Source organism: Nansenia antarctica (genome assembly GCF_963989245.1).
Source record: "Nansenia antarctica genome assembly, chromosome: 7".
NCBI lineage: Eukaryota > Metazoa > Chordata > Actinopteri > Argentiniformes > Microstomatidae > Nansenia > Nansenia antarctica.
The window spans coordinates 43,026,604-43,054,569 of NC_137677.1; the positions used below are offsets into that span (position 1 = coordinate 43,026,604).

The window sequence follows — 27,966 nt, forward strand, 5'->3', positions numbered from 1 at the left end:
TACATCCCAGCAGACAAAGGTAAACAAAAACAAGAACAAACACCATTCAAAAGCTCTCCGTTAGCAGAAGTAGCTGACGTACACTCGTAGAAATCAGTTAGTATTACAAATCATTCAGGAATAAAATAATCAACACCTGTGGAAAATATAATGTACGTGTTTTTCTCATAATTACATATACAGCAGGGCAATACATTGTCATTCTAACACTTTGTAAAGTCGTAAAAGTCACATTTGAAATAAGACTCATAAATACATCGATATTTCTGTAAGTAAGAGAAAGACTAAGTACTGTAGTTGTATAGAGCTATATTGATTCTAACATTTCGATCCGCACCCCACCATTTGGGTACTTACAGGATATTTCTAGGCAATACAAGAACATATTTCAGGACAATACATTTAGTGGTTTTAAAGCCTGTTCTATGACGACATACGTAGAAAGTTAGGAATGTGAAGCGTTTGTTGTTGTTAGTTTTTTCACACACTGAATAAATGAACGAATGTTCAATGAATACAATGTGTACATTTAACAGTGGCGCATACAAAATAAACAGTAGTTGCTATCCATCTTTTTCAAGTTCAAAGTGAAATGTATTGCACAGTTCGTTCCTCATAGAGGCAGCATCAGAAGAGAGTGTGATTACAGCAGACGACACACACCCATACAGACCTTGAATCCCAAACTGACTAGCTCCTACCCACTAAGGCATTAGTGTCATCTCTCTCTAGAGCACACAACATGTATGGCCTTACTCTGTGCTACCCTGTAACACCTTGACAACGAGAGGCGTAGTCTGAGATTGTTGCAAAAAAAATGGTAGTAGCTCCATCCCTCTGATTGGCTGAGAGGATATGTAGCCCTAGTAGAGTACCGAGGGGTGTCATCACTTCTGGTCCACACAAACTTTCCACGTTAACTTTCTCTGAGTAATTACTTATCATTTCAGTGTTCTAAACAATGCTTACAATTTCCCAGATTGTTCATCTCGCCAGTATCTTCTGTGCTATCGGAAAACAAATTGAACCCATTTCGAACATGGTCGTAACATCTCGTAACATCACCATTTTAAATGTCACAATGGTTGCTCCTCAAGAATAGGAATACGTCATAACACATTGGTGATTATCTGGGAGGTTGGTGAACGGGTGGGTTCATGTTTCCATCGAAATTCATGAGGAATTTTAAGGTGGACCCAGGAAGTATGTACTCCCCACAGATCTAGTGGTTAGGGGTGAGTGGTTAGGGGCTCCCGGGGGGGGGGGGGGGGTTAGGATTCAACCAAACAACATGTTCACTAGCCTGGCTATAAGTCTCTCTAACGCTTGGTCACCTTCCACCATTCTGGACATGCACTTGGACCCACGTCACATGCTTAAACACAACCCCACATACATCAGGACCAGGCATCCTCCCAAAGGCACAAACAACAAAAAACAACAGTTTACAGTCTTACAGCATATAGACAACAACACACTCTCTTCAATCACATTCTGAGTGTCTGAAATAGGACGGCTAGGGTAGGAGAAGAGCGATATATTCGACAGCAGCATCAGTGTCTCCCAAGGCATGGTCATGGTGATGGCGTTCGGCATCATCTGCCACCATCACGCCACAGTGTTAAGGCAGTAGGGGAGCTGTTCTCAGTGCAAAGCATCACCAGTGTTAAGGATGGGTCGACTTTTGCCAGTGTTCAGAACGATTAGGCTTCATTAGGCCTAACGCACAGGGATCTCCCTCCTCTTCAGGTGCAAAAACCAATCTATAAGCAAGCAGACACCTAGGTATCATCTTATCCTATCTATCTGGCCTGAAATGGGTGATCGTTGACATTTACTCTACTGAGGATCAGACTCAACGTCTTGTCTGTTAAGACGGCTTATCTACTCTGAAGTGAAAAGCCATAAACACAGATGAGACGTAGGATCTGTCCGTGTGATCACAGTGGGTATTCTCTGGTAGACACTGGCGATCTCCGTGGCGAGGCTGAGGCGAGGAGCTCGTTGATAATTTCCTGGCGGATCTCCTCAGTAATGCTCTCTCTGATCTGTGACAGGGAACACGAGTACACGCAAAGACAAGGTTCAAACAACACAACTTAAGCATGAGGGAAAAGCCCATATCCCAGTTCTGTACAATAATGTTTTTTGGACCTGTTGCCTGGTTAAATAACTGAAAAACACGCCCTTTCTCATTCTAACGGTGGGTAACGGTAACTTATATTACTATATTACTATAATACAAATTAAAAAACAATGTACTGTACAGTTGTGCATGTTCCATCTTCATAAATCAATTTAAACATGACAACAACTGGTGAATGTCATTTTCTGATTTCTGAAAGATGTAAATAAATGTCAACATTGTTGAAAAATAAATGACACATTCGCTAGTCAAGCCAAAATAATGAATGAATGAATGAATGGACTTTATTGTCATTGCTACAGTACAGGTACCAAACAACGAAATTTAGGAGGGGTGGCTCCCCTGGTGTTAGGAAAGGAAAAAAAAAAAAAAAAACTTTAAAAAAAAAATCACAAGAAGGGAAGGAGCTGGTTTACATTGTACGGTAATGCAATGCAATGGTTTCGGTGAGTAATCCCCACTACTCTACACTAACTGCCAGTTAGTAACTGGGTAGTAGTGGGGATTACTCACCCAATCCATTGCATTTAATTAAATTATAATAATAAGTTATTATATATATATATATAATTTATAATAATATATAATAATAATATATGTCAATTATAATAATTGCAATTATTTTTGGCTTGACTAGTGAGTGTGCCATTGATTTTCAACAATGTTGAAAAAAAAAGTCTATCTATCTCTCTCTCTATATACAGTATGTATATATATATATATATATATATATATGTAATTTGGTCAGTTGCCCACTTATTCCCGCTTTCACCAGCTGCTGTCACATATGATATAATACATGGTATATGACATAATACATGGTATATGATATAATACATGGTGTTATTGAGTCTAGCATTGACGCTGCGCATTGAGACGACACAACAACTGAGCGAGAGGGAAGAACATCCACTTCATGAGGCCTGAGGAAGCAGCCAAACCCTGACATCAGCCCTCAGTCCTCTACTCTCATCTACGTGTTCCAACTTTCCCTCTTTGAGCTCGGAGGGTACCAAAACTCTGTCACCTAGCTCGCTGAATGACTTCTCTCAAGCAGAACTGTCAGAAACGATGTTGACCACAAAGTAACTACAGTATGACTGTTGACTTGGCATGACCAAGGACATAATTAAAAGGTCGACTCAGCAGAACGACATCATTAGGACCACCGCCGCCATGATGTTTTGCTCAAGAACATCAACAAAAGCAGAATGTACTGGGCCATAGTACAGGCGTTCTCTGTTAGAACCTGGAACGGTCAGACAGGTCCACATTGGGCAGACACAGTTCAGTGAGGACAATCACACAGTGCCATTTTTCCATTGACGAACATAGTGACGCATCCCACTGTTGGTGCATCTCAACAGCTACCCTTACCTCCTTAATGAGCTGCTGCAGCTGTGGGTTGTCTGTTCTCCCTCCTCCTCCTCCTCCTCCTCCTCCTCTCCCTCTCTCCTCCAGCAGATTGCGGTCTACACCTTCGCATCCCCCCTCCTGATGTTCTCCTCTCTGTGCCTGCTCAGGAACCTGTTGAATGGTCTCCGGGGGGGCGAGGGGGGGCTGGGTGTTGGGGCGTGGAGGAGGGGCAGGGGTGAGACAGACGGTGGCCCTGTACACCCCTGTGGTCGTCTGTGGCTGGCAGAGGTCGGGCGTGTGGGAGGGGCCTCGGTGGGGACGGCTGCTCCTCGTTGGGCTAGATGACCTGGAGGAGTGGCCGGAGACGGAGGTGGGGGCCGTACTGGCCCCGCCCTCGTACCCCAGCTCTGTCTGCAGGTACAGCTGCTCCCTCAGGAGGTCCGACATCTGGACACACACACACACACACACACACCCGGGGAGGAAAACAGGAGAGAGGAGGAGGAGGGTCAGGAGCGCTGTGACATGCTAGCCAGGTCAAGGTGGAGCAGGCCCCAGACACCCCTACACTCACCGGCTCCATGGCTCTCAGAGCAGAGCTATTGGACAGGCTGTCCACGCTGTGGCCTCGCTGGATACCCTGTGTGAGAATGTGTACAATACTTATCAATCAATCAATCACTCAATCAAATGCATTTTGTATAGCCCCTTACGTCACAAAGTGTTTAACAACAAATGCAATGAATAATAAAATAAAGCTGGAATCGAGGACCCCCAAAAACAAGCTAAAAAAACCTACACATATATGAATACCGTTATACAACCGTTTATGGTGATGACGTAATGCAAACTGAAAATCATAGAGCACACAGCACTAGTGCTAACAGGCAAAACCGTTGCCATGACAATTCGTTTATCAAAACCAATCAGCTGCTACGAGTGTGGATCAATGTGCCGCTTGCAGACACTGACCATGCGGTGGCGGTAGAGGCTGCTATGCTGGGCCGAGCGCAGCTGGTCGTTCAGAGAGAGCAGGCGGTCCTCCAGCTGCATCTCCAGCTCCTGCAGCTCCTGTCTGACTGCGGTGCGCAGACCTTGTAGCTGCTCTGCCTCTTGCCTGACAGAGAGAGTGGTAGACACATTTAGTGGAAGTGAAGTTACCAGTCACCAGCGTCTCCCATTAATGACCTAGAATGTGGCAGCCCCACCATAGTCTAATGTGTCCCGCCATAGTCTCATAACAAACCCAAATGTTTTTTTTACATGCGAGTGACGCGATTGTTACACGTGAGCAACACGCTATTTGGGATTCGCACTGCATCTACTGTAGGTCCATTTAGTGCTATCGATAATCCCTCTCCCTCCCCACCTACCCCCACCCCTGAGTTACCACTATCTATCCAATACAGCTTTCTTTCATTTGATTTTACAGTAACATCACCCATAGGAACAACAACAAGACATTTAAGAAGAGATACAACAAAGCGAAACACACATTTGCATCTATCCATCCGTTCATCCACCCATCAATCCACCTAAAAGCTAAACAAACAAAAAACCATCCCTCCCTCCCTCCCTCACTGTCCAGTGGTCCATTAAGTGTGCAGGCCTGAGCGAGGACTGAACCACAACTCCACAACTCAATAACATCTACAATACCCACTGTATAAAGAAAGCTCAAAACATTATTAAAGATACCAGTCACCCTGCCTATGCACAATTCTCACTCCTCCCATCCCGAAAAAGCTATAGAAGTATCAACTCACACACCACCACCTGCCTCAGAAATAGTTTCTTCCCACGGGCAGTCAGGTTGCTGAACAGCTGAACCATGCGCACTGCACTTGGCACTTTACACCCTGCACTAAGCACCTTGTACCGTATTGTTGTTTTGTGGACTATGTTTGTTGTGTGTGATACTACAGAGAGAGACGAGGCTGAAGAATTTCATTGTATTAATACATATGACAATAAACTTGAACTTGAACCTGAACTTGACCTACCTCTCATCTGGACTCATGTGCTGATAGACCAAGGCCTGCTGTCTCATCAGGGACAGCTCCAGGTCCATCATCTGGGTCCGGAACTGGTTCAGACTCCTCCGTTTAGCCTGCAGCTCCTGAAGAGAGGCCTGGGGGAGAAGGAGGGTGGGAGTGGTGTGAGGGATTGTACACTGGATGGACGATTTCTGGACACAAACCTACAATTCTACAAATTAGAGCTGGTTTCACCTACTCCCAGAGAGTTCTTATTTATTTATTTTTTAATTGAAAGACATGCTTTTGTGGACCTTTCTTTAGAGCAGTTTATACCTAGAGAGGTTTGACTATTACAATCAGAAAACCACTGGTCTAGATGTTCCAGGTCATCTGACTTGATTCCAGAACATCTAGATTGTACCAGATCTGGTTCGTATTTTTTTTTTTCTCCATTTGAACCCAACTACTGGTGTGGTAACAGTGTGTTGTCCTTGTAAGTCGGTACCTCGAACAGTGGCTGGACAGGTCTCTGAGTGCTGAAAATGTCTGAGGGAGAGTCTGCCCCGCCCACTGATGAACTCTGTCAAAGGGGAACATCAGAAACCAGACGCAACAACTTAGTGGTTAGTAAACTAACACCGTCCGTGCCAAGGTGCCAAAATTAGCTAACCTTCAGGATGGGGATCAGTCTGAGACAGCAGAATGGCCTTACTCAACATAACCATCAAGTAAGAAAGTCAACTGAGGGAGGTATGCTAGAATGTAGTACTTGGCAGTACATGGTACATCTCTGGAAGACATTTTTCCACAGGCGTTAGGCTTTGATTTTTTCAACTATACACCTAGCCTTACACGCACACTCGTAGTCATACACACATACACACTGATACGCAGCACCTTTGTTGTAATGAATGTCAAAACTGTATGGTGTGTGGTGCATTGTTTTATGTATGTTCTTGTCTTGGTTGTTTTTGTCTACCAACGAGGATCACGTTGGAAACAAGTGTTTCAGTATGCTTTTACGTGCTATCCTCTGGGATGTACTGTCTGTACTTTTTACCCAAATAAATCAATCAAATCAATCAGACATGCGAGTGAAAACTACAGGAGTCTTGGAGCAGTATACTGCACAACAGTTGACAGTGTCTTCCTCTCCTTGTCTCCTTCCTGTGATGCATGAGCAGATGGACAAGCGGGAGTCGAGTGGACAAGCGTCCTCTCTACGTGACAGCAGCTGGTGAAACAGGGAACAAGTCGCCGACCAATCAAAATGTTCAGACTCTTATTCTGAAAAATGCTGATAAATATCAACGTTGCCGAAAACCAACGACACACTCGCTAGTCAAGCCAAAGCGCTGCACTGCAACGGATTCGGTGAGCAATCCCCACCACTCTATACTGACTAGGTACCGTAGTAGGGGGGATTACTCACCGAATCAGTTGCACTACAATATCTTGGCTCGACCAGCGTGTGTGTCACTGATCCTCAACAACACTGAAATTCATCCACATTTATCAGAATAAAAGTCTGAACGGTCCGTCGGCTGCTGACTTGTTCCCGGTTTCACCGGCTGCCGTCACATAGGACTCCCACCCTGCCTGTATCTCCAGATCAGTGCAGATGAAGGACGAGGAGATGACTAGTAAGAACAGCTGAGGAGAAGGAATGCGCCCTTCCGCGGGGAGCGGCTGGGTGCTTCTCTTACCTGAGCCAGGTTCTGCACGGTTCCTCTGATGTCGTGAAGGACCCGTCTGAGCTGCATCTCAGTGGTGGATATGGAGGGAGGAGGAGGAGGAGGAGGAGGAGGGCCGGAGCCACCGCCAGGCATAGCCAGGGGCTCTGACGGGAAGGGGAACACAAAGTTCCCAGGGTACTGGCCGGTATACGAGAGAGGTGACGGCCAGCTGTACGGTGGGTTGGAAGGGTTAGCGCGGTTAGCGTGGTTAGCGTACGGGCCGTTGGTATTGTAGTGGTGGCTGTGTGGGTTACTGAAGGCCCCCCCGCTGTAGGGGTTAGCATGGTAGCTATGGTAGGGTGAACCGAAGGGGGCGCTTTGAGGTGGGGCGTTGTAGGGGGAATTGTATTGGCCAATGGGAAACTGGGAGCCGTACGGGGGACTGTGGTGGAAAGCGTTTCCCATGTTGTTGCTATAAGTGGCCGGATGGGGGGGCAGGTTCGGGGACATGTGATGGGGCAGGGAGGGGTTCATATGCTGAGGGGTGTTGGGGTCACTGTGGTGGGGATAGCTGGGGACACTTTGTTGGGGGTATTGGAACAAATTGGGGACACTGCCATGGGGCAGGTTGGGGTTGTGGTACTGGGCGAGGTTGGGGTTATTCTGGTACTGGGCTAGGCTGGGGTTAGCGTGCGGGTTGTGGCCATTGTTGTTGTTGTTGTGTTGGTACTGGATAAGGTTGGGCACGCTGCAGGTGCTCCAGGAGCGGGAGTGCTCGCCCAGGGGTCTCTCGAACCAGTCGGGAGAGGGGCAGGGGCTGCCGCGCAGCGAGGAGGAGGAGGTGTTGTTAAGCAGGTGGCGCGGGAGGGGCAGGGGGCAGGGCGGCCCCCTCGGCTCTCTCTGGAGCTCCAAACCGTGGGTGTAGTCTGTCTTGACGGGGGCGGAGTTGACGATCAGGGTGGAGCGACAGCTGGAGAGCTTGCCTCCCTCCTCCTCAGTCCCCTCCTCTTCCACAATAGAGAACGCCTTTCCCATCTCCATCTCCACCTCTTCTTCCTCCCCCTCTTCTTCTTCCTCCTCCTCAGGGGTGTAGCGATAAGAGAAGATGGGTTGCGTGCAGTGTCGGACAGCCCCGCGGCCGAACTGGATCCTGACGGAGGAGACCACACTGGTGGGCTGGAGGAGGGAGGTGGGCAGGGAGCGGGACCTCTGGAGGGGGGCTCTCGCTAGGCCTCGGCCCCGGCCTCTGAGCAGATCCCTGGGGCGTGACTCCACCCAAGGACCCTGCTGCGCCTCACACAGAGACACAGGCGCACTCTGCTGGGCGGTGTAGAGAGCTACACGCTCTCCGGCTGAGGGACTGGAGGGGCTGCAGCTGCGGTCGCTGTCTGGGGCAGCGGAAGAGCTGCGGTCTGGGGTTGATGGAGGACTCTGTGTTGGACCGAGCTCTTCAGAAAAGCCAGTCTCCTCCTCTATGCGTGGATCTGCAGTAGAGAGGGGTTCAGGTGCTGGTTGAGACTCAGGAACAGAGTCCGTCCCTTCCGCGGGTCTTGACTGTTGATCTGGGTCTTGGTCTTGGTCTTGGTCTTGGTCTTGAGCAACCCCAGTGCTTGCTGGTCTGGGGTTCTGGTGGACTGTATCCTGTTGGATCTCGGATTGGTCCTCGGCCCCTCTGTGACTCCCAGCCTCAGACTCCCATTGGCCGGTGGGTGTGACAGCTTCCGTCTCCTCCTCCTCCATCTCCCCCTGCAGCCTATCGAAGGCAAGGTGGTCCGAGGCCAAGGGCGTGGTCACCTCCCCTGCATGAGACGTTACCGTAGTTTCACTGTCACAGCTGTCAGAGCTATCCTGGACCTGCAGACCAACGACAACATAGGCCCTCATCATTCCAACTGACTGATTTCACTCATCCAAGTCCAATACATTTTGGATAAATGTACATATAAATGATATAAATGTTTACAACATAAAAACACAGACGCACAGTGAGACATGGAGCCAGTTACAGTGGGTCAAGTGGTTAATACGTGCACACCAACATGGCAGCACCTCAACGCCACCGCCGCAGCAGACACAAGGTGTGACATGCTGCTGAAAGCCACAAGGTGAACAGAGACGCTTTGCCTTATCAGCTTGCCTGTTCATTGTAGCAGCTCATGAATTGCAGAGATGAAGTGTGGAAATGGTTTAAAAATCATCTGGTTATTTGAACGAGAACCAAGCAATGGGACCAACTCCTATCTACTCTCAAACAGGGAAATGTTTTAGCACAGTCTGATATGAATAAGCGCGAGTCGGCTTTAATAATGCAATGTATTGATTACAGAATATTCAAGCCAAACAAGAGTAAGGATTTGGGGTTTTAGTGGGTTTGAGACCATCATTAAAACCGTCATAATAGAATGCCCACATTTACAGCTAGGGCAGCCTTCTCCCGTTCACACAATGTTATAATAATACCAATACGCAGCCCCCCCGCCCCCCCCCCCTCTCCCGCCACACACACACACACACACACACACACACACACACACATTTTAGAATTAGTTTGTATATACATATTAGGATTGCTCAATGATGCCTCCTGGTAGCTGTTTTGCTGAGGTTCATTCATTTAAATAAAACATGAAAGTGTCTAGCTGACTAGTGCTGTCACCTGAGGCCACATTTTAAACTCTGGCCTACTGTAGATACTGTAGACACAGATACATGGATACACAGGTACAAAGACATCTACCATCACATACACATCTATCATCACATATACACATATAGGCCAAATTACCTTTAAATAATTGGTGGATCCATCAGTGGAGGGGTCCTCAGCAAAGCCGCTGCTGTCAGACTGCTGACTGGCAGTCCTCAGTAGTTGTTCTAGAACAGATGCAGTTACATTTGAGTCATTTAAGTGAATCAACTCTACATTGCAGGTAAGATTGGACATTGTAGTGTAGAGAAGCATTGTAACGAGTCAAAAGTACCACAATAACAGTGTAACAAAAGCCCCACATAGCGTGCGCGAGCATTGTATAATTAATGATTACCATTCTAAAAGTACTGGGAGGCTATTATAATTACAGAAACAAGTTTCGATGACCTTGGAACAAAATATTTCCAAGAAGTAACAGATAAGTAAAAAAAAACTTTTAGTTAACTAGTTGGCAAGGTTTTAATATCCAGGTCGGTTTTATATTGTTTGGAAGTGTCATTTTACCATTATCGCTCGCCTGTCGCTTTTCTGGTTTAAACAAGATTGACGGTCTCTCGCTCATAATGTGGGGCGGGTGTAATAAAACAACTTGTATCTCGACCAAGGCACACATTAGTAAAAGCACACCAAGTTCCCCAGCAGAGGGCAGTCTTTGTTCATTTTCGTCAGTCTCAGATTGAGTTTGATGATTCCCTCAAAACCGTGTCCCTAAAGGGCTCTGCACACAGCGTGCGATTTCTGTTGCGCATCAACGTTCCATTTTGAAGTTTGAATGGAAGTCTATGAGAACATCGCATTTACCCACACACGGCCCCGATTTTAATCGCACGGCGAACATTCGATTCCATTAATTTTGAATGGGACAAAGCACACGGCGTGCGAGTTTTGTCGCACTGCTTTGTCCCATTCAAAATGAATGGAATCGAATGTTCGCCGTGCGATTAAAATCGGGGCCGTGTGTGGGTAAATGCGATGTTCTCATAGACTTCCATTCAAACTTCAAAATGGAACGTTGATGCGCAACAGAAATCGCACGCTGTGTGCAGAGCCCTTAAGGCTCTATGACCACTAACAGACATGGCCTGTGGAAAAATGACTTTCTATTGTGGATGAGTGGTTTGCACCTAACTGACTTGTCATGGGCTATGTCCTAAGTGTACATTTTCTTCAATACCAAAGTTTACCTTAATTCAATCACTGTCCTCAAGAGTCCCAAAATAGCATAATACCACTTATCTTTGGACAAAGCTAATCCAAGACTTGGTAAAAAAAAATGTTGAGTGTGGAAAATGCTGCCCGGGCCGAACCTGTTTTTATAAAGGCTTGTTGTTATTGTGACAGTTTCTGATGTCTCACACTCCCAATTAAAACAACGTATCTTGTTTTACCTCACATAAAAACACACAAAGCGTGGATATTTGGGGCACTGAGTCAACTGATTTAAGAGAGGAACTTTTAACGTAATCAAGTGGTTATCAGTCAGAGTGGATATCCAGTATGGATCAGAGCTGGGTTTAAGTAGTACAGTCAATTATGTTAAGGTGTTTGGTTTGGCAGTTTGGAGATTATCCCCATTGATTGTATTGCGCCGACGGGCACATTCAAGCACATCTAAAATATTTGGACATTCAATTCTATTTCAACATAGGTCTGGTCTGTATAGGTCCAGAAGCTCAGACTCACCACTGCCAGCTCTGGAGGTGCTCCGGGTCCCGGGTAGAGCCTCATCTTCATTACTCTGCACCTGAGGAGAGGCCATTTTACTACCTTAAAGCAGTCAAATAACAAGGCACAGTTTCCCGGACCCAGGCTAATACATCTAGCCTTGGGCTAGAAAGCACTTTCAAAGAGGTTCTACATTAAACATGGTCTTTATTCTGGGAGCAGGTTCAATCTGGGTCAGGTAAAACAAGCATAAAACAATTGAAAAATGCTTCAAGAAAAGTTGAGGTCACTTGTACACTAACACCACTTTGATAACAACACTTTGATATGTTTCTCCCTGAGTAAACAAAACAATGTGCGCAAACCACAACGAACATCCCTCTCGGGCCAGTGTTTTTACTGCCCTGGCGTATTTATAGACTCATGTCACAACCCCAGCATTTCTCACAATTCAGCTACTAAAGCTCGAGCCAGAATGATAGGAAACACGCCAGCGTGAGAACTAAGATGATGAAAGATAACAAAACAAAAAAAACGAGACAGGATGGAACTTGGACAGAAAGCAGTACTACTAAGCTCAACGCTGAGCGAGAACTGAGACCTGGGTCAACTACATCCATCCAGTCACAATACTTTCAAACATGAGCTGCACTTGATTTAGCTTCGCTGGAACAATGAAACCATTGGTATAATAGTACAATTTGGGACCCTAACCCTAACCTGCATAATCATTACCCATTTTCAAATTGGACTGTAAATTTGAATGTGCTGTATTTTACCCAGGTCTGGTACAATTAGCCCCCTCTTCCCCCCCCAACCTGCTGAGAGATATACATATATCCAGTCATACCTCCTCCATCTCAAAGGAGTCCTTGGTCTGCGTGCGGAGCTGGGCTATGTGTGGGTTTGGTAGCAGCAGGCTGGAATGGTGAGGCTCCTTGTCTGGGGTGGAGTTGACAGGCGCCTGCTGGCTCTCCTGCTCCTTCTCCAGGGTAACCTCTCTGGACAGGCTCAGGAAGCCCTCCTCTGGGGCTACGCTAACCACACCCACGGGTCCGGTGTGGTCCCCTGCGCTCGACGCCAAGCCATCTCCATTCAGTAAGGGAGCGTCTGTGTTCAGCGCGGCGGCGGCACCTCTGAGCTCCTGGCTGTCCACGCTGAGCGAAGGTTCTGAGCCGCTGACGTTGGTCTCTTCGGTCACCGTGGCCAGCGACGGCGAATCCTTCTTCCTGAAGGCTTTCTGCTGCTTGTGCTGCTCCCCCCGGTGGTCAGAGTCGGTAGTGTTTCCACTGTTGTCCCCCACAGCTAGACTAAGAGGATCTGTGGTTGAGGACTGTACCGCAGGGCTACCACCGGGGGAGCCCTCAGTCAAGCTCAGAAGGTTGTGTCTGGTGATGTTCTTCTTGAGGATTTTGACTGCGTTCAGAGTAGAGTTGTTCCTCTTCAGAGGAGCGGGCTCTGTGGACTCATCCAAGCTCCCGATCTTCTGAACCGGCTGGCCCGACACTTGGGAGTAGAGCTGGAAGAACTCATTGGCCACCGTGGTCAAGACCTCGATCTGACGGAAACGACCTTTGGGAGAAAGAGAGAGAGAGAAGACAGGGCAAAGAAAGTTGAGAGAGAGGAAACTGGACTAAAATAGAATCAACGCCCACCCCCGCCAAATGCTCTAGACTTAAAAACGACTGCTGTTTCCTCTTACAGCAGAAAAATCAGCTCTCACGGGTGTAGTTTGGAGAATGATGAAAGCAGAATCTGTATTTTGTACAGACAGTACAACCAGTATTTCATGTAATCCTTCTTCACAAGGAAAGACAATAATAAAAATACTAATAATGCAGGACTCCTATGTAACGACAAACCACATGCGTCACCGTTCTATCTCTCCGGCGCACATGTATCATGAGGGATGATCTAGTTTTGCAGGTCATAGCTAGCGATCCATACTGCCTTTGACCTCTATCTCTGAGACCCAGTCTCTTCCTGCCAATGTCTGACTCAGCAATAAGGCAGCGTAGAGGGAAGGGACAGAAATAGGAAGTGATGCCTTTATGAGAGAGTGACACATCCCCCTCGCTGCTCGAAGGCCCCCCCAGGGACAGTTCAGACTTTTCAGGGAGGGAAAAACACGACTTGCATAACAACCATCAACATGACATTGAGAGAGCTTGCTGCAGGCGGGCTTGGAGCTAGGACACATCCTACAATGTCCCTGAGTGGACAAGAGAGGATTCTAGATTTTTTTTTTAAAAACAACCCTGAAAACCATGGAAAAAAACAATCCTCTTGAGAGAGTTCAAAATAGAACGTCCCTGAGATGGCATCCCTGAATCAGTATGAGGAAAGAGGTTCTAGAATCTCCCCAGAAACCTTATGAGTGTTCTGGAACAAGCAAAAGAGAGTTCTAAACCATCCCTGAGACCGTATGAGACAAGGGTCCCTTTCAGTTCCGGAAAGAGCATGAGAGGATTTTAGAACAGCCGAGAGACCGCATTGGGAGTGTCCCAGATTAGAGCATCCCTGACAGTGCATGACAGTGTTCTGCGACAGCGTGCAGCTTTAGTGTGTTCTAGCTAGATAGAGCGTATAAAGCATTTGAGTCAGGCATGTCTCAAGGATGTTCTAGATTAGAACCTTTCGGAGACAACATGAGATGGTTCTAGAACAACTTGAGACAGTGTGACTTGAATGCTCAAGAACATTCCGGAGACAGAATGAAAGTGTTCTAGAACAAACCTGAGATAGCATTAAAGGCTGCATTCCATCTTGGATAAATGAGCCCTTGCCTTTAAGTCCTGTGTCCCTGCAAAGCTCAATAGACAGTCGGTACCCCCTGATACCACAAAAAAACGTTCCAAATATAAAGCCCACACACATTCACCCATAACCCCCGACTGAAAGAGGAGACACTTCAGTCGTGTGTGACATATATACTCATCTCCCTCTAAGTGAAACCAGAGCAGACAGAAGATTAAACCCACTCGAGAAGTGCTCCATCGCAGAACTGTTCACTGGGCTGCGATTGAACAGTTTACAAACAGGTCCCTGTTTAGTGGGCCTCTCCCTCACGTCTCTGTGGCTTCCTGTTCCGCTCCGGCCTGTGTGTGGCGGCCGCTTTGTTGCCCACTTCGCCTCGCCACTAAGAGTTATGCAAATGTGGGTCAGTAAAGAGGCGGGCAGAGCCCCTGGCTGGCAGACTGGCCACAGCCTGTCCCATGAGTGAGTGAGTGGGGAGGCAGAATCGGTCCCTCTGCGAAAAACTGCCCGTTCGCCACACTGTTTGCCCACACGGGACAAAGGCCTCCTTGTGCTGCGGCTCTTTCAGCCTCTCTCCATTCCAACCCCTCCCCACCACATATATCTACAGGAGCTTGGCAGAGACAGCTTAATCTGCCAAAAGGGGGGAAGACAACAAGGGTTCCGCCACAAATCAACCACAATGCAGTGCCCCCCCAGTGGGAACGAACCCACAATCATCCCTTACAATCATCCCAACATCCCCAGGGGGGTCATTTATAAAAACTTAAAGAACTGGCGTAAAAAGGTTGCGTACGTAGACAAGCAAGAACGTTTGCCCACACAAAGATTCGAATTTATAACACAGTGCCTTTTTCCCTATAAATCACAATCGACTAAACATTTTGCGCACGTGAGCGAGCGTCTTGTCCCACCCTTTTAACGCCTATAAATGGTCAGTGAAACGCCCCTAATTAATATTAATCCATATTGACTGCATGACAACAATAACTGCAAATCCCGACAGAAAATACATTTCACCCAGCGAAATTCTGCGCAACAGTTCTGCTCAACGAACACGTGATAACAATATATGAAACTGCACTTGTATCTGCCCGAAACGGAAAACGGCATCAGTTTAAACGTAATTTGTCCTACTGTCCTTATTATTGATGAGAATACATTTCATAACATGCAAGTATTGTTTAATAATTACAGATCTAATCAAATATGATTCCCGATTAAACTGTACAACATATGAGGTATTGTTTTGCAAAAACAGATATGTCCATTTGTATTTATTATCCTAAATGATGTTTTCTTATGTGTTCTCCAGGGAACTCTTCATTAGATTAGATTAGATTCAACTTTATTGTCATTGACAGAGTACAAGGACTGAGACAACGAAAGGCAGTTCGGCATCTAACCAGATGCAAATAGTGCAATAGCCATGAATGCATGGACAGTGCATGGCGTACAGTATTACAGTGAGTATAAGTAAATGAGTATAGTGTCAATACATGTGCAATTAATATGAATATAAAAAGTCAATATATGTGAATGAATGGCAACATGATATGTCGGCCTAGAGTAAAGATATATGTACAGGACAAGGGCAAAGATATGTACAACATGTACAAGAAATGTACAACGATGGATTATCAATACAATATATACAGTTAGGATATATGTTCATAATAATAATAATATTTCGATTTATTTTACACAATAGTGGCAATTCAAAGCGTTTCTACAGTTTCATCCTTCTCCCATTGGAGTCGCAGTCGCTAATTTCTTCAGTTTCTGTGCGTACGCATGGATCCCAGTGAGCGTGGAGGGCCGCCAAGTTGTTGTTTTTATAAATCCCAAAATGTGCGTCAGTTGCGTACGCATGCTTTTTGCCGTACCCAACGTTTAGAAATTAGGCCCCCTGGTGATTACACCACCAACAAACATCCACCCACGCCCACAGGCTGTACATTCTTGAGAAACAACCTGGATAAATAAAAAGCTAATTATATTATCACCGACCCACACCCACCCCCCCCACCAACCCTCCAGATCATACTCATCACCACTCAGTCTTTCCATCCCATATTCTTCCATTCATTCATCCCCTTAATGCCTGTGCATGCACATACTTGCCACAACATAGTTGTTGTCTGGGCTGGCCATTTCATGGCAGCAGTGGAGATACAATCAGAGCGAGGCCACGGAGTGTTTTCACCGCGGTTCGCGAGGCGAGTCAAAGCGCGCGGAGTGAGAGAAGAAGTGAGGGAAGTGAGAGAAGGGCAGAGTTGGGGGAGCGTACTTGTCAGGGCATAGTTGGGGTTCTCCAGCTCCATGCGCTGCAGCTGGGCGCCCAGGTAGACTTTGATGTCGATGCCCTTGGCGACGGAGGTGCTGTTGAAGAACCGGGAGGGGACCTTGGAGGCGATGTCTGGTTCCTCGCGGCCAAAGCCTAGGTTGTAGAGGATCTCCTCCGGGTCCTCTTCGTAGAGGTCCAAAAGCTCTGATACACTGGACGCATTCACACTGGACACATGGACACATAAACACAGCCCGTCGATTATTATAGGTATCCTGCATGGAAATGAATATATTGATGTACTATATAAATAATGCCATTGTTCGAAACATCATCTGATTTCAAACGGTAGTTTAGGCAAACTTCAAACCAATGGAAAAACCGACAATGACACACACATCCCAAAGTTGAATGGAGAAGGAAGGAAAGCCCGCTTAATACAACAAATGCTGTGCCCAAGTGTCCTTGCACCACTCTCCTCTCCTCCTCTCCTCCGTCCAGCAGTGCTTGGTAGCTGAGGGCTACAGGACGGTCAGGTAGGTCTGCTCACCTGGACACAGTAGCACTGCTCTTCCCTGAGCCCGTTGAGTTCATACTCCTGCCGTTCTGTTGGAACTGGCTCCTCTTGTCCCTCGCAGGCATTCCATAGCTTCAGTCCAGAGAGGGAGAGAGAGAGAGAGAGTGAGGGTGAGAGTGAAAGTGAGAGTGAGAGTGAGAGTGAGAGAGAGTGAGAGAGAGAGAGAGAGAGAGAGAGAGAGAGAGAGAGAGAGAGAGAGAGAGAGAGAGAGAGAGAGAGAGAGAGAGAGAAGCAGACTAGGCAGTCTGCCACACTGCTTAAGACTGGATGGGGTGGGGGGGTTGGGTAACCGTGGAGGGGCCAATAGCAGAAAGGGGGGTCTAGCTTACTTACCAGGGTGTCTCTGTTTTGGCACTGCTGGGCTGAAGGTGGTTGGCTGTGAGGGAGAGGGGGGGAGAAGGAGAGAGAGAAAGAAAGAAGAAAGAAAGAAAGAAAGAAAGAAAGAAAGAAAGAAAGAAAGAGAGAAAGAAAGAGAGAGGGAGAATAGAAAGTTGAATAAATAAACAATTATTAGGCAAATTGCTTTCCTCAGGATTAATTTTATTGTTGAACAAATATAATGCTCTCAGTCAATCAAATGTAATTAAACCTCAAACCTGAATGTTTAAACAAGTAAAAGTGAAATAAGTGCAACAAGTGTAACAAGTAACTAACACAAAATTACATTTTGGCCTTGTATTATTATTCAGTGACAAATATAGCCACCCTTCCTTTCAATAAGTCTTTGGCAGTTAATTTGCGCCTTGTCTTCTCCATGTATCTTTTGCAACTCTGTTGACTATTGCAACATGTATGATTGTCCGGTGGTCACGCCTCAACAGTTTAGCTATTTCAAGTGCGCATGCATGTGTCTGAAAAGCATTTTAAAAATTTTGACTTTTCAGTATCAGTTAAATACAGTGACAGTGGTGGCGCTAGAGGTTAGAGAGGCCGGCTAGCAATAGGAAGGTTGCTGGTTCGATCCCCGCCACGGGAGGGAGCTGCATGTTGCCCTTGAGCAAGGCACTTAACCCTTAATTGCTCCAGGGTCGCTGTCTATGGCTGACCCTGTGTCTAGAGCAAAAAATACCACATTCCACAATTGACTGACTGAAGTTCATTGCAATATTATTATTATTACACAAATAGGCCTACATATCACCTGAAATGATTAAATCCAATAAGCGTTCAAATCTATATGGTTTGGAGTTGGAAAATGTGCATAGAAATAATGATACGGTCAGAATACTCACTTGCCTAATAATTGTGTACACAGCAGTGTAGATTAGCCACTCTGGAGCTCTATGCATTGATAAACTGGCTCTTAATAATTAATTAATGTGCTTAATGTGGATTGACCATGTCCTCGTCTAATCTGCCTTTAGAAAAGCTATGCTATCCTCCTCTGAAAAGAGCAAGGCAACAAGCTTTTGTGATGAGATCTCACCAAGGACAACAGCGAAAAAGACAAGTAACATTGTTTGTTCTTGGCGCGTTTTCTACCACAGCAAACCCACTTCCTTATATGTGACATAATCAACCAAGGAAATAGGCCTAGATGTCAAAACACAACCAAAGCCCACAAAGCGAGACCATAATGACAGAATGATGGTTTATGTGCAGAGGAGTCCAGAGAGTCTGGACCGGTCCGGTCCGGTCTGTCAAGTAGAAACCCTGAAGCTCCCAGGCTCCGTCTGTTTCCATGCTGCCTCTCCCTACCACTCCAAGAATGCAAACGGTGGTGTGTGGACATTACCCAGAGGCAGGGGATGTGAGAGTACACGTTGTGACCCAGCTGGACCTTCATTCGAGGGTTTCATTCTTAAATGCTTATTTCTAGCGACTTTTGGAGAAAAGTATACAACAAATATAAAATGGGGGGGGGGGGGGGGGGGGCTTGCAGAAGGGAACTTAGTCCGGTACGATCCGGTCTTGGGGCCGTTCAGACTGATTGCATTATCTTACGACAGGTGTGGTCATTCTAGTGCGACCTGTGTCACCTGAACTACCTGTCTTGCGAGTTATCAGTCAGTCTGGACGTCCTGGAGTCCTGCTACCCATCACAAGACAATGGTGGAACTGTCAACAAATCGTTCCACTATTTCCATGCTACTGCACAACACGCTACTCTCTATCAGTTGTTCACTTTGCATTCACTCAGAACTACCCAACGTTATCTACCCAACTTAGCAAGTGCTAGAGATGCACTTCAGCTACAGTAATACTAGAATGGAGAAAGTTCCTTTTTCCAACATTGACATTAAACTCATATTTACTTTTCCTACAATGACTTTACCCGGTGCTAGTAGGTTACTATAGCTGCTGAAGCTGAAGCTGACAGCCGCAGTGCTGCAGAGGCCTTTCAAAATAACAAATCCTGCAACAGAATCAGCAACTAGTTTTTTTCGAAATAAATATATCCTGCAGCAAAATATTCCTATTATTAATCAGGGGAACAATATTGCCTGCTTCTAGCGTTGGCTAAGATAACGCTAACTCAATCAACCTAACTGATTCTTCAGCTGCCTGAGCAGAGAGAGGATCATTTTCCACTGAATTTGTCCATTCTTCTGTCGGGTGTGTGCTGCTCATTGACACAAGTATCGAAGTGATGAGGTTGGTAGCACATTAGTCTTGATGACATAGATGATGCACAGTATTTCCAGAAAAAGACAGCTAGAAGGCAGTTGCCAAATAGAAACATAGGGATTACTCACTCGCTTCTTGGAGAATCATTGGAGTAAATACTGTAAGTATTCACACCCTTTGCTATGACACGCAAGTGTCAAAATTTCTTCAACAATTTTACTCATTAAGTTTAATTGAGTCCATGAATGAATATCTATATTTTGCATAGGACTCAATTTCACACTGTGTGGATTAGGCACTCCCAACTCAACAAATATCATCATTTTCTCTTGATCCTGCAAAATCCCTTCCAGCAGACACATAACATGATGCAGCTACCACTATTCTTCATAAGGAACGGAGGGGGAAACTGCCTTGCATGCGCTGAAGTTTCACTGACGGAACTGTTTTGGAGGAAATCGAAATAAAACACATTTCCCGACACCTCTTTCCATGTATTCACTTCCTCAAGGATGGGTGCCAGGAGAGGTACCTGTACCTGTACATAGAGGACCTGTTGAGGCTTGTTCCTGACGTCCCTTGGCTCGCTCAGATTTACTTGTCATCTGTCATTATGACATCAACACAATGGAGGGCTGGTCTGAGGTATGAATAGGGCCTCTCTGCTATGCTCCTGACTCTAGGCAGATGTGTGTGTGTGCGGGCGTGTGTGCGTGCGTGCGTGCGTGCGAGCGTGCGTGCGTGCGTTCGCTCGAACATACTCCCAAGCACAGCAAGCGATCACTAACTCTGAACCAGCTGAACTGAAGAACAAGGAAATATGAAGCTCAGTCACGGCGTGGACAACGGCAGGCGTTACCAAGGAGCATCACAGACCAATACCAATACAGAGCTGATTGAATTGACATTTCAAAACAGAAATCGAAAACAAAAACATATCTCCTCTGAACTGAGACTGTGAGACACACAACAGATTCCTGCTCTGCATACCGTTAGACAATGGAGATAGTAAGACTTACGCCTAGTTTCACTGCACGTCTATTCTTTATTCTCTATTCTCCACATTGATTTGATCATGCCTATGCACTACGTATTCATTCAAATAACACATGTTTTATTTATTCTTCTACATGTTTTTGGAATGGGTAAGAAATAGACAGAGAGAGGGAGAGGGAGAGAGAGAGAGACAGAGACACTGTTGGGCCAGGGAGTTCTCATGGGTGACTGGGTCAAAGGTCATTAAAGCTTAAGTATGTTTTTATCTGGATGGTTTTACACAGTCTCTCCTCTCCTCAAATCTTTCCTCTCTCAACTCTCTCCCCCACCAACATGCACTTCAATGAGGGGAGGCCAGGGTGAAAGGGCGAGGATAAAGATATGTTATCAGGTCACACCGCAAATCTCCTTTTGAACCGTGCAACCTGGGTGTGTGTGGTATGCGAGTCATTGTGTGTGGCTGGCTGGGTGGTTTGGGCTGAGGTTCTGTGTGTGTGTGTGTGTGTGTGTGTGTGTGTGTGTGTGTGTGTGTGTGTGTGTGCCGCGTAAAGAGCGCTACAATTTGACCCTAGCTGCAGTTAAAACTAAATGATTAAGCCCTCCAACACTGGAGCTCCTACTTGTTTAGCCATAAGTATCTCTAGACGGCTCATTAACCTCAGTGAAGCAGGTGAAATGGTAGTAGGAGTGTGTTCCTGGGAAAGACAGTACTCTTCCAAGTTAATTACATGCAGGAAGCCACACATTGATTTTAACGCCTACACTCAACCATAACCCTTTCCTTCCCTCTCAACTCAACCTGAACTCTAAACCTCTAATGTCAAATTCCTTCTAGCCATTAGCCGACGTGTACACAGCTAGCCGACGTGTACACGGCTAGCCAACGTGTACACAGCTAGCCGACATGTACACAGCTAGCCGACCAAAACACAGAATTTGTGGTCACAGTAGTCTGGGCCAGTGTTCTCTCGTACTCACCCTCAGCCCCCAGCGACAAGTCATCTTCAAAGCTGCAACCGTTCCTTACCACTCCTGTAAAACACAGGTAATAGTCTCCATTAAGTGCACAGATCCTTTGAATGCCCACAATAGACTAAATAACCTTTCAAATAAAACCCCCCCGAATGAGCCCGTTAAAACCAGACAAGTGCGGTTGGACTGCATTTCAAAACAGAGGACTACAAACACAACGAGCCGTGACCAAATATTTACGGTTCGAGGCAAATATGTACTGTTAAAACCAAGTAGTTTTATTGCTGCTTGGTAAGTTTTACCTGTGCAGTCACGGATCAAAGGGCAGTCCATCTAGTCATGTTACCATTAAAGCAAATAGAGGAATCCGATAAATGACTGAGTACATTGTTGAGTTGTGTTCCTGTCTCCGTCTCCAGAGGATGTGAGGTCTTTGAGAGACCTCCGACCGACCTGTATGAGTGCATGAGACCTACCTGTATGAGTGTATGAGAGTGGGTGTGTGTGTGTGTGTGTGTATGCATGAGCTTATGCTACAAAGTTCACTAGGGCTGGAAGGTGTGGTTGCACTCAAACACTCAGAGCCCTTGACCGAAAAAAAGATTTGGAGCTTTTCTCACACACACACACACAGACACACAGACACACAGACACACAGACACACACACACACACACACACACACACACACACACACCTGCCGTTACTGTAGAAGAGAGTGACTCACCCTTGGACTGAGGAGCGTTGCCCTGTTCATCCAGAGAGGCCCCGAGAGGAGATCTGCTGACACCGTAAAAGAGACACCGTTACACCCAGTGGTTGAAGTGACGAGCACCAGTCATTTTCTTCTGCTTGAGTACCTCTTTAAAAAATACCTCACAGTGTTCTCTTGTCAGTATCAGCATCATTGTCATTCGCGATTCAAGACACACCCACAACACACACTCAACAACAGAGATCCATTAACACGTCCCTACATCTCAAAACAGTAGCTTTGTGAGCTTTACAAACCTACCACACAGACAGACAGACAGACACACAGACACACACACACACACACACACACACACACACACACACATACACTCCGTCACAACAAAGCTACAGCATGTAAATCTTGTTCTGCTCTTCCACTCACAGACCACAACCTCCAACTCCTCCTGCTAAGTTTCATTTAGGCACCAAGTCAAGTCTGTGAGAAAAAACAGCCAAGTCCACCATCAGCCTCAGAGGCTAAGAATAGCCATTCCACAACACCACGCAGCATGTTACACAGGGTCGCTCGCCCACGTCTCCGTCGGTTAGGTCAACAATCCATCCAACTTCCATATCGACATTCTCTCAGAACAGAGTCAGGTCTTGCTAGAGCTCAGATGTATTGCACTGGTAACAATGTCAAACAATGGAACAGTTGTCTGTTAGGCCTACACCAGACCCAGTTGTCTGTTAGGCCTACACCAGCCACAGTTGTCTGATATGGCGCTTTTCCACTACAGGGCCAGCCCGGGTCATTATCCTTTTTCCATTGCCAACCGAGCTGGCCTGAAGCGAGCTGAACCGGGCCGTTTTAGCTACCCTTCACGAGCAGGAACTACAGGGCCAAAAGGTACTTTTTTGCCAGGCTGCGTGTGACGTGTGACGCTGCACACCGTTGATTGGTCAATGGAAATCGTCATCCCATGTTCATAGATTTCATCGCTAACCGCCATTTTTAAATAACAGAAAAACAGATTTCGCTCTAGGAAAATGTCACTTACTGTTTCTGTAATAATTTATTCATAAAGATTTGAAAAAATATGATAACCATCGTATTATCTTAGTTTAATGTCATTTCAATGCATGATAGAACTTTTATTTACAACAAGCATAACCAAAAAATCGCTATTATGGCGATGTGCTGTGCCTATGCTGTTCCTCAGTCCAGCGCTTCATCATCCCCCTTCTAAAACTGCCATCTCCCCTTTCCATCCCTTATGTCATTTTATCAAAGAATATTGTATTACTGTTATTTCAACATTTAAGCCTCTTTCACACATAGTTCCCTGTAACTTCAATGGAATCCCAAGCTGTGCCGTCCAGCCATTTTCGCCGTTCACTCATGAGTCAAATGCCGGTAGATTCGCGTCTTGCTCCCTTTAAGTTAAGGCTTTAACACATGTCGGCGTTTCCCTGGTTGCGAGATCCAAACTACTAGAACTGAAAGCGGCAGGTAACAGGCACGTAACATCCATATGCTGTATATATAAATACATATATTTGACTACCAGCAAGACACCGGAGCACTCGTATCTATAACAAACGCGGAGATTGTATGAGCCCCGTGTCAGTCAGCCTTTCCGTAGAAATACATCGCTCCGTTATATATCTAACGTTACATGTTTTAAGGCTGATCTGTGCATGATAGTGCTGCATTATGTTGATCTATTTATATCGATCTATTCTTGCCAATTCCTTATTACCAGTGGAAAGGGGGAAGGCTAAAACACTTTGAATGGAATAGATAGGACTTTCCGTTCAATGGAGAAAGCATGATACTCGCTCAGAGTTCATCTCGCTTTCCCCCTCGTTGATGTATTAAACAATCTAAGCAATCTAATCAGAGCAGTTGTTATTATGTAATATTATTGATGGATGTGCCATTTTTGATGGAGAGCAGTGAGCGGATGACTGGATGTGAGCATGTATTTGACTAATGCCGCGTCTAGATTGCCACTAGATTCGCGTCTTGCTCCGAAACCGGAGCTGTCGGCGCAGACAGGATTCTACAGCGTTCCTTCAAACTATCGTAATTCATGAACTATAATGCCCAATCTAAAAAATTCAAACAGTTTCTGAAAGCAGAGAAGTTGCACTTTTTGAACAGTTGAACTTTTTTAGGCTTATTACGGTAGGTCACCAACAAAAAAAAGCACAGTGCTCAACGTGTCAGGAGAAATATAAATAGAATCAGGGCTTTAACACAATGTCGGCATTTCCCTGGTTGCGAGATCTAAACTAGTCTACTAGAACTGAAAGCGGCAAGTAACAGGCACTTAACGTTACATGTTGTAAGGCTGATCTGTGCACGATAGTGCTGCATTTTGACATAATTCTTATCGCATTTCCCCCCGCTGATCTGTATAGCGGGGGGAATCTTATGACACGTAACTCCTCCTACAGTCCCGGGTCGTTCCAGTATAGTGGAAAACGTCTCGTACCCGGAACTTTTCAAAAGCGCGCCGAGGCGAGCCGTGCCGAGCCGTGCCGAGCCGGTCAATGGAAAAGCGCCATTAGGCCTACACCAGCCACAGTTGTCTGTTAGGCCTACACCAGCCACAGCGAAGAGACGACAAGAGGATTTCATTAAAAAACCCAGTTATTGACATTGCACAAGGTTCTCATGACCAATGTCAGCAATGCTCTGTTTGCTCTCTCTCTCTCCTACTCACGTCACTTTGTGGGGATTTTCAACCCTCTAGGATATTTGACTGAGCAAACAGATTCATGTTTTTTCCGCGGCGGCGGTTCGTTTAATGAACTAAAGTAACTACAGTACAGTAAGACCGAACGCTGATAACATGGTTGCTTCTTAAACAAATGTATCTTTGAATGCAACCACGCTGTTAGTAAGAGTGAGCATTTATAATGGGGCTATTTAAACGGTCACACGTCTCAATGGACCTCATATATCAAACAAAACAGTCAAATACAAGCTTCCCCCTGTAAATACAGAACACTGGCTGCTCCAATAATACACTATTAGTCACTATTAGACAAATAATTACTTTCTCACATAGGCACTAGTCAGCCACCCACAAATGCCATTAAACAGGCATGGCTGTATTCAAACGTCAGTGAGAACACATGCTGTGTCAAGTGAATATGATGGCAGCTGCTGGATTGAAAAATCAGGTGTAGTGCTGAGGCACAAATGTGTACATTTCAAGCCTGCAAACTGCGACACTTTAAATGAATGTGCAATAACACTATGTGCAATATGACAACCCTAGTCGTTTTATCTGTACAGTATAGTATAGTGGATAGTGTACATAGCCTTTATTTATGTAAACCAGCTCCTTTCCCTTCTTGTTTTTTTAGTTTTTTTTTTCTTTCCTAGCACCAGGGGAGCCACCCCTCCCAAATGTCGTTGTTTGGTACCTGTACTATAGCAATGACAATAAAGACCATTCATATGCCAGAAGGTGACAACAACAACAAAGTGTTGCAGTCAATCTGAATTACTAGTCGCTGGATTTTCAGTGTATACATGAATAAACTCTACCATACCTGCATTCCTTGAGCCAGCTTGCAATCTTGTTAGGTATGGGCCCTAAAGGAAGAGACAGAGGAATTTAAACCAACACTCAAGTTTTTCACAATCTATCAACTGTGTATATCCACAGCCGTTGAGAGATGGAGTCAACGAACAAAAAGAAAAATGTGCTTGTCATTATCGAATTATGCTCCTTTTGTGGCAAAATAACCCTGCAATACAAGGCTTTATTACGCCTTAATTGCTTTATCATGACTTGTTTGAAACGGCATCAGGCTGCCTGTCAGTAAGCCAAAGTAGACCAATCCTCTCTGCTCCTAGCTCAAACCAGATTGAGCAACCAGAATGTTTCTATCTAGGCTGAAGTAAAGTCTCATCAACGCCTCAGTTAAACGAACAGTCTTAACCTTCGCCTCAGCAACTATCAATATTTTCGGATAGGCTGGAATAGAATGACACTTAACAGTCTCATCACTACCCAACTCCCCTCTCTAAGGTGAGGTAGTAGCTTCCATCTCTAAGGTGAGGTAGTAGCTTCTCTCTCTAAGGTGAGGTAGTAACTTCCCTCTCTAAGGTGAGGTAGTAACTTCTCTCTCTAAGGTGAGGTAGTAGCTTCCTTCTCTAAGGTGAGGTAGTAACTTCTCTCTCTAAGGTGATGTAGTAACTTCTCTCTCTAAGGTGAGGTAGTAACTTCTCTCTCTAAGGTGAGGTAGTAGCTTCCCTCTCTAAGGTGAGGTAGTAACTTCTCTCTCTAAGGTGAGGTAGTAGCTTCCCTCTCTAAGGTGAGGTAGTAGCTTCCCTCTCTAAGGTGAGGTAGTAACTTCTCTCTCTAAGGTGAGGTAGTAACTTCTCTCTCTAAGGTGAGGTAGTAACTTCTCTCTCTAAGGTGAGGTAGTAGCTTCCCTCTCTAAGGTGAGGTAGTAGCTTCCCTCTCTAAGGTGGGGTAGTAGCTTCCCTCTCTAAGGTGAGGTAGTAGCTTCCCTCTCTAAGGTGAGGTAGTAGCTTCCCTCTCTAAGGTGAGGTAGTAGCTTCCCTCTCTAAGGTGAGGTAGTAGCTTCCCTCTCTAAGGTGAGGTAGTAGCTTCCCTCTCTAAGGTGAGGTAGTAACTTCTCTCTCTAAGGTAAGGTAGTAACTTCTCTCTCTAAGGTGAGGTAGTAGCTTCCCTCTCTAAGGTGAGGTAGTAGCTTCCCTCTCTAAGGTGAGGTAGTAGCTTCTCTCTCTAAGGTGAGGTAGTAACTTCTCTCTCTAAGGTAAGGTAGTAACTTCTCTCTCTAAGGTGAGGTAGTAGCTTCCCTCTCTAAGGTGAGGTAGTAGCTTCCCTCTCTAAGGTGAGGTAGTAGCTTCTCTCTAAGGTGAGGTAGTAACTTCTCTCTCTAAGGTGAGGTAGTAGCTTCCCTCTCTAAGGTGAGGTAGTAGCTTCCCTCTCTAAGGTGAGGTAGTAGCTTCCCTCTCTAAGGTGAGGTAGTAACTTCTCTCTCTAAGGTAAGGTAGTAACTTCTCTCTCTAAGGTGAGGTAGTAGCTTCCCTCTCTAAGGTGAGGTAGTAGCTTCCCTCTCTAAGGTGAGGTAGTAGCTTCTCTCTAAGGTGAGGTAGTAACTTCTCTCTCTAAGGTGAGGTAGTAGCTTCCCTCTCTAAGGTGAGGTAGTAACTTCTCTCTCTAAGGTGAGGTAGTAGCTTCCCTCTCTAAGGTGAGGTAGTAGCTTCTCGCTCTAAGGTGAGGTAGTAGCTTCCCTCTCTAAGGTGAGGTAGTAGCTTCCCTCTCTAAGGTGAGGTAGTAACTTCTCTCTCTAAGGTGAGGTATTAGCTTCCCTCTCTAAGGTGAGGTAGTAACTTCTCTCTCTAAGGTGAGGTAGTAGCTTCCCTCTCTAAGGTGAGGTCCTGGGCCTACCCCTCTCATGATTGAGGTACTGTAGGTGAGCAGAGGGGGGTAGTAGACTAGACCAGACCAGACATACCGGTCGGCTCTGTGGGGGGCGGTTTCTCCCCCTCGGGGGCCGGTGGAGGAAGAGCCTCCGTCGGACACCCG

General features: G+C 45.9%; 1 protein-coding gene across 1 annotated transcript; it reads right to left on the reverse strand.

Annotated features, from left to right (window-relative positions):
* itprid2 (ITPR interacting domain containing 2) lies at nucleotides 1-27,953 on the reverse strand. Its single transcript, XM_080536770.1, has 18 exons — nucleotides 27,896-27,953; nucleotides 25,955-25,997; nucleotides 22,416-22,468; nucleotides 21,696-21,749; nucleotides 17,487-17,529; nucleotides 17,127-17,225; nucleotides 16,580-16,788; nucleotides 12,383-13,104; nucleotides 11,551-11,611; nucleotides 9,943-10,031; nucleotides 8,222-9,011; nucleotides 7,188-8,164; nucleotides 5,987-6,061; nucleotides 5,506-5,633; nucleotides 4,475-4,619; nucleotides 4,077-4,142; nucleotides 3,524-3,949; nucleotides 1-2,048 (listed from the first exon to the last, which is right to left on the reverse strand). The coding sequence occupies exons 6-18, from the start codon at nucleotides 17,216-17,218 to the stop codon at nucleotides 1,941-1,943; spliced, it is 3,888 nt and encodes a 1,295-aa protein (XP_080392896.1). The 5' UTR covers nucleotides 17,219-17,225; nucleotides 17,487-17,529; nucleotides 21,696-21,749; nucleotides 22,416-22,468; nucleotides 25,955-25,997; nucleotides 27,896-27,953; the 3' UTR covers nucleotides 1-1,940.
* Between the last annotated feature and the right edge of the window lie 13 nt (nucleotides 27,954-27,966).